Raw genomic sequence first — 14,901 nt, 5'->3', positions numbered from 1 at the left:
CCCAGTTTCGAGAACATTGTTGCTACTTGATTTGTTCCGCATTCGTGCAAAGTGTGGCCACTTGCTGTCAAAACTATTTATAGCACTTTAAAGGTTAAGTTTTATTTAGTTCTCGGAAATATTCTTATTACTCAAGTATTACCAAAAATGACTGGGTTAGGATTAGTATATCTTTCATTTATGGTGAAAGAAAGTAACTGCACTACAGCAAGTGAACAACAAATTGGTTTATTTAGCTTATGGTACAAATCAGGTAGTGAGTTGCTCACTGCGCCCTCTGCTGGATCATGTAGTAATTACTTCTAGGCTGTACATTTTGAACTTTCACCCGTGAAACATATATCTAAACTTATATATAAAAAGTGAAAACAGGAATATTTATGTCCCCAAACTTGTCAGGGAGGAGACACTCACCGACTCCCGTGTCCTCGTCTGTGACACTGACAGGTGGTTTGTCTAAAGTGAGCAGCAGGTCCAGCTCTTCGTCTCCATCGTCCGCTGGCTGCTCAGCAACTTTTGAGGAAACCTGCGAGTTTGAGTTGAGCGTTTTGTTTGTAGACACTTCGGTCACACGGCTGGAGATGCCGAGGCCTTTTATCGGCGTGGACGCGGGCGGGACAGAGGGCGCTTTGGACGTGTCGTGTTTAGGCGCAGGGATCACTGTGGGCAAATCTACTGGAGTCAGAACCTGGAAGGAAGACGGTAAGAACTGAGTCATCTGCGAAAAGGTTTCAAATCAAATCTGCTTTGGCAGAACGTCAGCTCGCAGAGTGTGGAGGTCGTACCTGGAGCAGCTCGGCCTCCAGGTTGAGTCTCTGATGAAGAGGAACCTGCTGCAGAGTCTGAGCCAGAGCTGGAAGATCCACAACCACTGTGGACATCTACAGAGACAAGCACAGAGTGTGAGGACGGTGTGTTTGCGGCTGGACGCCACAGATTTAACATGCACAGGTGTTGTGTAACAGTTCACAGGATCCTTTATGTAATCTGCTGCGCTGCTTTGTATTTACAGACTGAAATACTGCTCACATTTACAGACCAATTCACCTTCACACCATGTTTTTAAAACAATGTGGAGGAGTCGTCGTGCTTCTTAAAGCTAATATACAGAAAAGGGCTGAACAACTAATCAATAGCAATATTTGTTAACACCAAAATGTGTGAAAATATCATTTGAGATGAATTATTGTCCTGACTTATACACATCTTATTCTTATAGCTTTGTTCCATTCCCTCTGATATCGCAAAATAATCACGCCTAGATATTCATTCATAGAGAACATATTTTTGCAGCCTTGTATGTGCTGTTATTTACTGACTTAAACTCACTTTCTAATGTTTGCCTGAAGAATCCATGTCTAACAAAGACTAACAAAGACACACACAGAGATCGGCGTATAGATTGACCTGAGCGGCTGTAAATGAGTCCATCTCCCAGTCTTTTTCTTCCACAAAGCGGAATTGAGTGAAGGAATCTCCTGAGGAAAGAGAAAAGACAGAGACCATGTTTTAGATGCGGCCAGAAAATTAGGCACGACTGACCACAACACCGTCTCCCTTCCGATACGTTGAGTAGTTACTAATAATATCAGTCCAATTGTTTTTATCTTTTATACGACAAAGATTTATGACTTCACGTCTGTGCTGAAGTTTAGGCGTCCTGTTAGGCTGACGCAATAACTGGTTTATTTTTCATTTTCTGGTTTCCTTTGCTCCATATAACAGAGGAACCATTTTGGTTTGTGGACAAAACAAGACATTTGAGAATCATCATCTTCAGGTTTGACAAACACCGATCAACATTTTCTGACTTCTTTTGGACCAAACAAGTACTCGATTTTCCTCCTCCTGCTGCTCCTCCTCCTCCCACTGTGTCCCTCTGCTCGGTGTATTATGTTAGATGTCAGAGGAGCCTCCTCCTGTCACACAGGACACTCCACACCATCTGCACTTGTCCTTAATTGCTTTGGTGGTACGGGAAGTGAAGGGGGTCAAAAGGGAAGACGCTCCGGGGGGGGGGGGAGAAGGGAGGGCAGGGAGGCGGCGTTTGTCTGCAGGCCGAGTCCCCGCTGTCACACGGGCAGGACAAAATATGATTTATGAATAGAGGCATTATGGGGGTTACAATGACTGTGAGACAGACGGAGCGGGAATGTCAGCTTTATGTGACGCTGAGTGACTGCACGTGTGTGTGTTACGTAAGCTGCGTGGACCCATTGTCAAAGAAGTGTATCTTTGTGAGGACATTTTGTCTGCTCCACACAACACACTTTAACAGGCTTTTTGAGGGTTAAAGGGCAACTTCACCCACTTTTTTTTTTTTTACACTCGGTCAAATGAAGAATAGACTTCAAAACATTATGATGCTGCTGTGTTTGTTTAGTGTGACCAAATTTATGGTTAAATTTAATTTATTTAATTTCTACTCTTGAAAACTTGACAGAAATGCAGGACTTTTATTTTCTTTGAAGAAGTGACTTTCACGTCAACTTTTTGTGAATTTTATTTAATTTTTTCCTCCTGTTATTGTGGGAATGATACTTTGACACTGTCTGATGATGAAATAACACATTTATCTTTGGAAATTAGTAAACATTTTTGGTGTGAAGGTTAAGTTTATGATGGGTCCACACAAAGAATGCAAGACCAGCACGTGTGTGTGTGGTCACATAATGGACTCATATCAGTGACACAGCTTCTCTACCTCACAGGAAACGATCGGAGGGATTTGGGGGACACAGAAAAAAACTAATCTCACACTTAATTCCCTGCAGCTACCTTTTTTTTTTATCTTAAGCAGATCTTACATTAACTTTGGTTTAAGAAGCAACAACAGACTGATCTGATTAGATAAAACTGATCCTCTGACAAAAGGTTTTCAACGTCCGACGTCTGCTGGACTCGGAAAACCTTAAACCAGCTGCGTCACACCTTTCCGTTTTCATTTGGGAAAAATCCTTCGCCATTTTACGGACCAAACAATGAGTCGATGAATCAAGAAAATAATCATTAGCCGACGCCCTGATCATCAGATATCAGGGTTAGAATAACTCCACCCACTTCTTCCTGGACTCTCAACAGAAACAGAAATTAAAACCATGTTTCTCATTTAGTCCCTAATTTGTGAAAACCTGTATGATCATGTTGTTCACTTGTGTTCGTGTCCACTTCAGTGTTAATAGAAGAGTTCAGGATTCAGCGCGAGTGCTGAGCTTCATTCCTCTCACAGTGTTGTTGTTGTTGAGGCTAAAAGTGAATGACTGTAAAAGGATAAATGAGAAATCTGCACTGAGGTGAAAATGACTCGTCCAAAGAGGCTACAACAGTGAAACACTCCGACTCTCATTTCCACGGTTTCCTGCTCCTCTGTTTAATATCTCCTCTTCATCCTCCTCGTCCTCCGTCTCCTTCATTCAGTCTCACACACACGCACGCTCACGCGCAGGGAACTGCTGACACGTGTGATCCGCCTCGCTCCTGAACCTGGATGTCAGGTGGCGTCAACCTGATCTACATCCATGGACAAATACCAGCCCAGGTAGTTTCACAGGCGCTGACGCAACCATGGCAACGGCTGCCAGCGAGCAGGAGAGAAACGTGTGCGTGTGTGTGGAGGATCCACAGGACAGAGAGGAGACAGAGGAGGACAATGTGTGAGAGACGGAGAAGAATGAAAGGAGACTCTTTGTTCCTGCTTGTCCAAACACATGTGAGACTTAAATCCTCTTCTCGAGGCCGTTTCATCTGAATTCACTGAGCTGCTCGTAGAAGGAAAGCTATAAGTCAAAGTTTTTATTATATAACATGTAGGGCTGTATTCATTAATTATTCAGTTAAAAAATTTTGTTGTGGTTTTTCAGCTCCTTAAATGTGAATATTTTCTGATTTCTTGCTCAGTTAATTAAGAAAATAACCACCAATTTTATTGATCACAAAGATAATAGTTGGTTGCAACTCTAGCTACAACAATGAATCAATTATTGATCAACTACGACATTCATTTCCAGCTATTCTGCGATTGCTTTCTTCTTCTCTCACGTCGATGAACACTCAGAGCTGCTTTTACACCAGTCTTCACCCATTCACGCTCCCACGTTCATACAGCAGCAGCAGCAGCAGCAGCACATTTTCTATCACACATCTGTCAGGAGCCATGTGGGGGCTTAGTCAGCCGCGGAATCAAACCCACAACCTTCTAACAAAGGATCTTCATAGTCATTATTATACAACTGAAGCTGCAAGGTCAGATTGAGGAAGACAACTCTCTCCACCACTGAGCCACCATCGCCCCCAAAACGTGAATACGTACTATTCTAAACTCCAGCGCGTGAGAGCTAGTGAAGGTAAATGAGCGGCCAACAAGATGCATTCAAGAGAACTCGTAAATGTCATCACTTCTGTAAACGCACAGGAAGTCCACTAACTAAATTCTCACTGCTGCTGCCACCTTCTGGCAATAGATGCAAATAGAACAAATGACTTTGTGACTGGAGTAGAAAGATTTGCTTTTATAAATGCAATCAGTGATAAACCATGTGTTTAGTATCTATTTAATGTCACTATTATAGACTTTTTAACCCTTAGTGATGGAATTCTCTGTGTTCTATGTTGAAACGTATATACAGAGGCTATAAGAATGTGCAATATTACACATGAAACGCGTTTTATGAACAAAAGGAAAAGAAAAACAGTCTACTTGGTGACTTTTGCACAATTATCGCTGCAGCTGTCATTTGTTTACTAAGACGTTTTCAAACTAAATCATGTTAGAAATGACTGGACTTCCTTGGTAAGAGGAAATGCTGTTGCACTGCTCTTTGATTATAACACGACGACAGTGAAGCTGCGGCTGATTTAACATCAGTTTACAGCTGAAAGGAAAAGTGTGTCGGTAAAAGAAGTTATTCCACAGTGAATAAACAGTGCATCACTCATGCTCTGTGTGTGTGTGTGTGTTGTAACCCGGCACTCGAGTCATTCATTAACAAAAACACACTTTAGTTCTGTTATCTACGGCTGCACTCGTCTTTTATTCCTGGGATGAGTTGTTGTACGCACTCTCTCTCTCTCTCTCTGTTCCGCTCTGGTCTTTTCCTGCTCCTCTGTTTCTCACCTCGCTGCTCTTCATCTTCACTCTACTCCTCCTCTTCTTCTTCTTCCTGTCCGGTGAGACTGTGCGAGTGCTGGCAGTGAGTCAGCGTGAAGATGAGACTCACAGCATCTGTGACGCCTCGCACTGAGCAGAGGGAAGTGGAACTGTCCAAACCTCTTACTGAGGGAAACAGGAACTGTCTGTTTTCTCGTTTTAATTATGAATTGATTAAATTTTTTAAAAGAAATTTAAAAAAAGGGGGGGGGGGGGGGGGGGGGCAGTAATTGTCTGTGACAGTTTCATGCATCGTGTGCTGTACAGAGCTCAGTCTGGCTTTAATTTAATTTCTATTTTTGGTTTCTTTTTAAACATTTTATCCTGTTTTGTTTTGGGTATTTTGGATTTTTTTTAATTCATATTATTTCTTTAAAAGTTTAATGGTGATTTTTTTCCCCTTCTTATTTTGCCTTGTCCCAAAAACCTTAAAATGTTGTTTTGTTAAAGTGTTTCCATGGCTGCTTTGTTTTTGTTATAGTTTTTAATTGATCTATTCTTGCGTCTTCTTGTGTTTTTATGTCAAGCACTTTGTTACATTTTACTATAAGTCAACTGATCAATTAAAGAAGGAAAATAAATGTATAAAGTTGGCTGCTTCGTGGACAATAATCATCAAATTAATAGATCATTATTTGAATTAGTAAAATGAGTTACATTTTTAAGGGACAATTTAAATTAAATATAATAAAGTATCTATCTATCTATCTATATAAAAATCCTATGAACTTCCTGTGTTGTGTGTCCGTGTAGAACTCTCATCTACTCGTCCAGAGCACGTCACTGTTATCTGGTTTTCACACTACTGACGGGGACACACGTTCAGTCCACACAGCTCACCGTGCCTCACACTCACACTCACACACACGCTGACGCTGAGGACTTCACCTCCTTCATGCTTCACACTTGCAGCAGAGGAGTCTGGCTGTGCAGAGCCAGGAGGGAGACATGTGAGGAGGAGCAGAGACGCTGCCCAGTCTCCACCGACACCTGCAGTGAAATGTTGATGTTTGACGTGACTGGAAGATGAACGCACACATTCCCCCTCTACCTTCTTCCTCCTCCATTTGCTGGTGGAGTAATGGCGAGCGGCCGGTGAATGATGACTTCTCTTTTAAACCGGCTGTCGTGGCCTCATAGCGCACTGACGAGTGCTGGAGAGTTTTACCGTCATGAGAAAAGAAGCCACCTAACGAGTGTTTGGTGACTCCATCTGTGGCAACAGGAGGGAACATGGAAGAAAGGGCAAAAAAGAGGGAAAAGCCGTGCTGGTTGTGAGACGTGCGGCGCTTTAGGCAGCCACGCACTCCCTGTCACGCCTTTTTAGCCAAACCAATTAGCCTACTACGACACAACACTGAAACCCACAACGTGTCGATAAATCACTGTCTGTGCTAATTGCAATTAAAATCCAGAGCAAACCAGGCGAGACAGCAGAGAGTGCTGAAGCTGTTTACGCTTAACTTTGAAACGGTGATTACGTGCAACTGTGTTTGTGTCAAAGTCGTATCTGCAGAGTTACAAACCACAAGGGGCCTCAACCTCCTCCTCCTCCTCACCATCCTCACATGAGTTTTCCTAGTTTGGAGGCAAGAGGCTGAAGTGATCTCACACTTTCTAGCTTTTCAATCATATTTAAACATCTCTCAGAGCCTTTATGAACCTCCTTTCACCACCTCAGAGTCCACCTGTGCTCGACTTTTCCTGATGCAACACAATAAGTGGCATTAATTATAGTTGTGTTATTTACATAAAAAACAGTGTCACACTTAAAATCACAAAAGTGGCCTAGTTAAGGTTAAGGGTTAGGTATTAGCTGGTTATGGTTAAGTAGTGTATTTGTGCAGGGAGGTGGGTGATTGTATAGCCATGTAATATTTCTTCAAGAATGATTTTTGGAAAAAGTGACAACTAATCCATACCAAACACTAAAAAGAAATAAAACTGTTAGCATATATTGAACATTGGCTTCAACTGTAATAAAATTAGATTGTTTGGTCAAAATAAAACTTGCGAAACAAACACTTACCAAATAGATACATATTTGTTTGAGTGTAGACAATTGTCTACCAGGGGTGGGATCGAACTTGCGACCATGATGTCTTTCGCACACAGGGTAGGGTCTTAACCACTGAGCCACTCCACCCCCTGGATATAAGTGGATTTTAATTTTTTTTTCCCAGAATTTATGGGAATTAACTGGATTTTTTTGATAATTTAAAGAAACTCACATACAAATGTAAAACATGTTGTCATGAGCAGACGTGCGAGCAAAATGCATTTAGAACTTTATCAACGCTTAATTCGTTATTTGAACAACAAAAATTGAATGAATGCCGAGGGAAATATTCGGTACAGCAATAGCTCTGCAGTGAGTCGTGGGCTGTGTGACTGTGATTGAGGAATAACATCGATATTCAACTGTATTTGCAACAAATTTGATTGTTTAAGCCAAAGACGATGCTACATTATATTATTTACCAACTATATTCAAGTCCCCAACCTTCCAGTTTATTATTATTCCCACTCGTCACAACCTCATCTGTGGATTCAACAACTTGAACTCATATTTCATGATTTCCTACCATCGTGCAGCTCTGCTACCAGCTAACAGTTACCTCATCGACAGGAAAGACCTGATGAACTGATACAAACATCTTCTGAATTGCTTCAAACAGCTGGTGAGCACAAAACAACACCGACACCACAGCGACACGCGGCACACGACAACGATGACAATGAATGACAAACACAACTGACTCCGACCCCCCGCCTCCTCCCGGTGTGTCACAGCGGTAGCGTGGCACTCACTCCACTCACTCCACTCACTCCACCTTTATACGACACAAACTCATGCTGTTAATGCCACGAAGCTCTGACGGTAAACAATGCGACAGCAGAGGCTGAACAGCTGGTTCATCAGAGCAGAATGAGATTGTGCTTCAGCTTCACATGAATCCTCCTTTGCTCGGGTCCCTGTGGCCGAAATAATCATTAGTGTGAGAGTGCTGGGACATCAGAGTCCCTCATTTGAATGATGCAAGGAACCTAAGCTATTAGGTTTGGCCGAGTAGATGAGTCAACATCTAATATTGATCAAAGCGACGATAAAAAAAAAAACCACAGAGGTCAATTGTGAGAAACAAGCGGCTGATTCATGCACGACAAACACCTTTAAGCTTTCGGCAAAGACACGGACATGTGTGAAAAAGATGATTATCTTGTGCATTTTATTTGATGACTGGAATTTGTGTAGGGCTGCAAAGGTTATTCATTTAATCCATTACTAAATCAACTATTTTGATAGCGGATTATTTAGTCCGATTTTTCTGCTTCTAAAATCGGACATTTTTACAGGTTTCTTTGCTCCATTTGACAAAGAAATCATTAGAAACGGAATAATTGTTTTGTGGAGAAAAAAAAAATCATTCTAAGGTTTGGTTAACACAATCAACATTTTATGGACGAAACAAGTACTCAAACAAGGAACTGTACAAAATTGGGATGTTGTTACATTAAATTTGCCCTGAAATTCGTTACATTAACACACGTTCTATTTAATATGTCACTATAGACGTGGGTTATAATTCATATACAGCCTGGAAGTACATTAGAAAGTTTGTGTCCAGCAGAGAGCGCTGTGAGCACAGCTTGGCCTGCGTTAATGCCATCTTTGGTCATTAGAAGAAGACAATACCAATGTATGAAAACAAACAAACAAAACTCACAAACAATAACAAAAAGCCTTGAGTGGAAGTTTTTCCTTTCTGGATTTACATCATAAATGTCAAAGCAACAAACACATCTGCGGACTCACTTGCTAGCTCATGGGGGAACACGGCGGCTAGCACTGTTGCCTCACAGCAAAAGGGTCACCAATTCAGAGAGTGAATGGTTGTTTGTCTCTATACGTTTCCCCTAAGATGGACTGACGACCTGTCCTGACTGTGACACTCATGTGGAGGTTAAAGCTGTACAAAATGAATGAATGAATACATCAGAATGAAGATGAAATGAAGATTGTTAAGAATCAGACCGTTTCTCAAAGGCAAAGCAGTTGTTCTGTCTTTGACGCCACAGGAAGTTGTGAACAGCGCACCCACCGCCGTCTAAATAAAGACTCAGCTTAAACAAGCACCAAACTGCCTAAATGCACGAGCGTCTCGATCCTTCCAGCGATGACAGCGCACGAACGGATGAAACGTGACAAACCAGGAACACAGAGCAGCAACACTGCTCTGATATATTCACTCCAGAATTCCCCAAGTTCCTCTGTTCCAGCATTTAAGTCATCAGAGGACACTGGACTGTCTGACCGTGTCTCAGAGACACAAAACACACACAACTCCTCCTGCACTCTGTAAAGACACACTTGGAAGACAAATACAGTGCATATGATCACTCACTGTGGAGACAGAAACATTACTGTTTTCTGTCTGTCTTTTTATTCAAAAAACTGATTAAAATACAATATGAAGGGTGGAACGTGGGATGAGGAAAAAGTGAATTATTTCCTTTAACATTGCAAGGTTGCAAAGATCTCAAACAAGGTCCATAGCTGTGGGAAATGAAAATCAACCACCATCCACATTTTATGTTGATATGTAACAAAATGTAATGGTTTCTTTGCTGGATCATTCTCCTCCCGTCTGTTTTTAACCACAAATAGTGGTTAAAAAATAGCCTCCTTGGTGAAGATAATAAGGCAGAGATCATAGTAGTACTGATTTAATTTGGTGCAGATCTGAGCAACAATCCAGATCTTGTGCATTTAAGCTTTTTCATTTCATTGGTTACACAACTACTGTTTCTTCAGTCACTTTTTCTATAATAGAACGTAACAAAACCATTAGGGGATGCACAATATTACTGGCGTGACATCGGTATAGGCCAATATTGGCTATAAAATATATTATTGGACATCGCCAAATACACTAAGATCCCCCAAGATATGACTGTAACGACTAAAACTCACAATACGATACGCGATACATGGCCCACATGATATCACGATAAAACCATTCTGTGCTAATCAATATATTGCAAGACAATCATAGAGCGATACATCACGATATCTGTGTAACTGGAGAAAACAAAAGTGTCTGTGAAACTTTCAAAGTGCAGGATTTCTCTCGTTATTCAAAACATAGAGAACAAAGTGGATAAAGTCTTTGTATTGAACGTCTCTTAACATAGACTCTCCGCCATTATCCCGCTGTAAACTCTTTCTTTCGCTTTCTTTGGCCAGCTAACTTCCACCCACGTTTCCCTCATTCATTTGAGCAGCGCCACCGTGAGGAGACATGAAGTAGGGATGCCCGGCAAGTGAAACTAACAGGGACGGTTTACTTTAGAGCGTTTCAATTTGTTAAAATATCAATATTTACCCTGGCGTATCAATTATCGACAAGGAAGGACAACGCTACATCATCAAATCGATATTTTGATCCACCTCTACAAAACAGGCTGCTACGTCCTTGACTTCTACACTTATGTTTAATTATTTTGCACAATGAAGGAAATTTACCATACATCTACATCTGCTGGGACAATAGTATGAAAAACATTATGTACATTTAATTGCAGAAGAAACTAAATGGCTTCTGCCGTTTGGCACAACGTATGTATCAGTACCAAATATCGGCAATATATCGGAAAAATATCTTGCATCAAAGTAGTGCTATTTCTGTATTGCAATCACTTAGAGGCCTACATGTACTACAAATCCATAAAAACCTTAAAGTAAAAGAAGCCAACACGAACAACACATTTCATACAGAAGGGAAACGTTTACTCTCATAAATGTTGACCCAAAGTGTTTGACTGAACAAACACTTCTGCAATCATAGAGAAAAAAGCGGTCTTTCAAAATGAAAATAAACAACTTGGACGAGACCCAGTAGCTGTCAAATTACACATGCAGAGAGAAAAATCAACAGCGTGAGTCAATAGAATTCCTCCGGGTGTCAACATTTGACCAACAAGTCCTCATTAACGAATCCTGAGAGGAACACGCAGCACAATGTGTGATATTGACGTCTCCGCCAGAAAAAACTACAGCAGTACCACGTAAACCCACAGTTTTGATGTTAAAATCGATTATGATTCAGAGAAGCACCGGATGCATCATTGGCGTTATGAGATATTGACAACTTTATTTAAAAAGGCATCATCGCGCAAGCAGCAGGTGAAATAAATGAGCAACAACACAGCGATCATGTTAGAAAGGCATGAGAAATGACACATTAACAAGCAAAAGCAGAAGAAGACCAAAGAAATCTAAGCTAATTTCAGTTGCACAAAGGGCAACATTATTTGGCTTAGAGATAGAGATGAGCAGATACGATACTCAGTATCATTATTGGTCCAATACTGGTCACAAACGGCGGAAAAAACATAAAATCCAATAGAATCTGAAACACTAAATATCACATCACTAAGCACAGACATAAAAAGCAACAATTTAAAGATCCCAAAGCCAGGAAGTGCCAATTAACGATGCATTTTTGTGTGTATCTGTGTCATTACCTCGTTCATGAAGCCCTAAAAGTCCATAACAATCAGTTCAGCCACTGCTGAACAGAGCGCAGGGTTTGATTGTTTTCCTGAGCTCTACGAAGCGGAACGGCACTTCCGTTGACTAGCTATGTCACTGGCGAATTTCACCACCCCTCTAAACAGCAGCGCCTCCTAGTCCAGGCACTAGAGTCTGGGCACATCCGGTGACGTACTTCAACCGTAGAAGAAGAAGAACTACTAGTTCTTCTTCTTCTTCTTCTACAGTCAGTGATGAGACATTAACATCGGCTCGTTTGTAGCGACTAGGACATTTTTGACCATAAAAACGACTTCATGTTTGTCAGTACACCGCCATATCATAAGTGAGATAGGACCATGCTATGGCCGCTTTAACTCAAATGATTTCATCTTTGGAAGCACAATATTTATTACACCGCTGCAGGATTATATTTTTAAAATGGTGCTTATGGCTGGATGGTAGTTTCTTTAATAAACTTCAGTAATTTAAAAGATGTAGAAGGTCTATCAGACTGATACTGGTATAGACCGTAGAGGCTGCAACTATCTATTATTTTAATAACGGTTGGTCGGTTATTTTCTGCCCGTTGGGTCTATTATGCCAAAAAATGTTGGAAAACATCTATCAGGACATCCCAAATGTCTAAATGATGACGTTCTCGAATGTCTTGTTTCGTACACAAACCAAAAAGCAAAGAAAAGAAAAAATGTTGATCAGTGTTTGTCAAACCTAGAAATTACGATTTCTGCAATGTTTTGTTTTTGTCCACAAACCAAAATTATTCACTTTTAATGTTTTCTTTGTTATTATGGATCAAAGAAACCAGAAAACGTTCCCCTTTAAGAAGCTGAAACAATCAGAAATCTTGTTTTAAGCTTCAAACCGATGAACCGATGATCAAAATAGTTGACAATCAATTTAGTAATCGAGTTAATTGTTTCAACTCTAGTGCCAATTCAAAGTCAGGGAAACAAGAAATGAGGCCTACACACGTGAATGTGTTAATCAAATGCTATTGATCGCTAATCAACAAAAACATGTGTGAGAATTAATCTCTGCTGGTGAAAATACAGGCAAATTTTCTTTTCACTTTTCTACTGTGATGTCAGAAGTGCCTATTTACAGGAGGACTGGCGCACACTGTTTACTTGTTTGTTTAAATAAACATCATTTGACTTATGACAAAAACATTTGGTTAGTCACAGCTAATGAGCGCGAGTGGACGCCGGATGCCAAATGAAATAAAGAAATATGTGCAGGAAAGGAGGAGGATGACAGCTGAAAAAAACCCAACAAAATAAAACGTCTGGCCGAGAGCTTTATGCGCCGTTATTATCGGCACCGCTGTTGTTATTTACCACAAGCTGTGCAACACAGTGTGGGAGGTGTGAAGTACACATAGCAATTATCTTTAATTGAGGCAGAGGATCACAATTAAATGACTAATAAGGTCTTTCTTTTCAAACTGCACTCTTTTCAAATAATTGGCTGTGCTTTCAAGATTTAAAAATGTAATTTGACAAAGTAGCACATTGACACTGTTAAATCATCTGAAGGCCAAAAGCAATGGTGATCCCCAATATCAATATTTTGACAGTTTTAAAAACAGACACATGAAAGGGGTTTTATGCCTTGGAGGAAGGTAGTTGAGGAGTGATATACACCAATAAGTCAGACATCCTAAACAATAATAAAAGTCTTAAAGGATGTTGGGGTGTATCCTGGCAACCGGCTGCACTGTGGACCACTGTGCCCACTTCAGCGAGATGTGGAAAAACAGCACAGGACATTTCACATAATCTCTTTGATTCTTTTTCTCTTGTAAAAACGGAAGCAAAACCAATTAAACGACACTTCACTTGCAAAAACACCTACAGTTTCGATGACAGATTTTCCATGATATATACATGAAACGGCTATAAATAAATGACATCTGTGACTGTAATTGGCAGTGAAAGTGGCTTTTAAAAGCACAATGACACAGTTCTAGTGCCACGAGGGCCAAATGTGTAGGTGGAAACACTCAATAACATTAAAAAAAAAAAAAAAATCGCTGTACATCTGTGCATCACTACGTTAACTCCCAGAGGGAAACATTACACCCTCCTCATACCCACTGTATTGTATTCCTAATAATCAATATCCAGCCTGCAGCTTAGTGAGTACATGATAGTGTATAATGACATGAAAAGAAAGATTCACGCAGCAGCAGCGCCGTTTCAAACAGACAGGGTAAGAATACCGTGATTTCTGAAGGAGAGACAAACGGTGGAGACATCAATGGTCACCAAATCCTCCTTTATACGAACTGCATTAAGCAGCGACAATTTCCTATGCTAATACCTTTGTTGTGGTGACAAGACTCGTGCTGTTCCACAATGAACCAATTACACGTTGCGTCTCCTGCCCTGCCAATTTACAAGATTCTTGCTTTTGAAAAGCAAAAGAAAGACTGGGAGCTCTTGATGCTATTTAAGTGGGTTGATGCTCTTTTGACAGCTTTGTTGGTACACGGGCAAATAAGACTGATTTTGTGTTTTCATGCCATGAAATCAAGAGTGTAAACCCAGCAGTGTTCCCCTTTTGCTACAGTTGTGCCCATCCTTCCATCCATCAGGGCAGGGTCATGCTTTCCCGTGTCCCCGTGTCAGCACAGGTCCAGGTGTGACGCACATTTCGTCATGCGCTCATTTCTGTGGCGGTCGGCGCAAACTCTACACAACCGTGAACACGCCTCGGACCATACGTGTGGACTGCAAACGCTCCCCTCTCCATCTGGTGGCGTGCACTTGTTTTGGTCAAGAGAGACGACACAGAAGATGGTAACCAAGGAAACTTGCTTGAGGTTATATGAGGAAGTCTGACAAAACACACACACATGTACAACTCTCTGCTCAAAAGAACACAAGGACATACAAATGAGGGCCAACTCCTGGAGAAACAGATCACATTCACACCTCACAATTCCAAAAGTCTTCAATAGATTATGTGCCCTTACAATTTACACTATAGTATAAGCTAGCTCCTTTAATTCTGGTCTGTTGATGTTCACGGGATGTGGGACTTTTTTTTAATAATGGTAGAGTTTAAAACTTGCTATATAGATAGAAAAATATTGGCATTGTCTTTTAGTTGTTTCAGTAGTTAGAACTGAGGGATTCAAAACGGGACATTTAAATCCAAGCGCCTGCTGTGTCCCTCTGTCCCTCTGGCCTGC

At 41.0% G+C, this 14,901-nt stretch overlaps 1 protein-coding gene across 1 annotated transcript in view; it reads right to left on the bottom strand.

Moving 5' to 3' along the window:
- Positions 1 to 14,901, bottom strand: part of aven (apoptosis, caspase activation inhibitor) — a 31,577-nt gene that overhangs the window by 885 nt on the left and 15,791 nt on the right. The window contains exons 3-5 of the mRNA XM_058612946.1: positions 1,408 to 1,478; positions 786 to 881; positions 415 to 688 (exon numbers count right to left, since the gene is read on the bottom strand). Of these exons, the coding sequence (XP_058468929.1) occupies positions 415 to 688; positions 786 to 881; positions 1,408 to 1,478 (441 nt within the window). The remainder of the gene's footprint in view (positions 1 to 414; positions 689 to 785; positions 882 to 1,407; positions 1,479 to 14,901) is intronic.

The sequence above is a fragment of the Solea solea genome, chromosome 17, assembly GCF_958295425.1.
Source record: "Solea solea chromosome 17, fSolSol10.1, whole genome shotgun sequence".
Taxonomy (NCBI): Eukaryota; Metazoa; Chordata; class Actinopteri; order Pleuronectiformes; family Soleidae; genus Solea; species Solea solea.
Note: the sequence above shows the minus strand (reverse complement) of the source record. Positions and strands in the feature narration are given on the sequence as shown.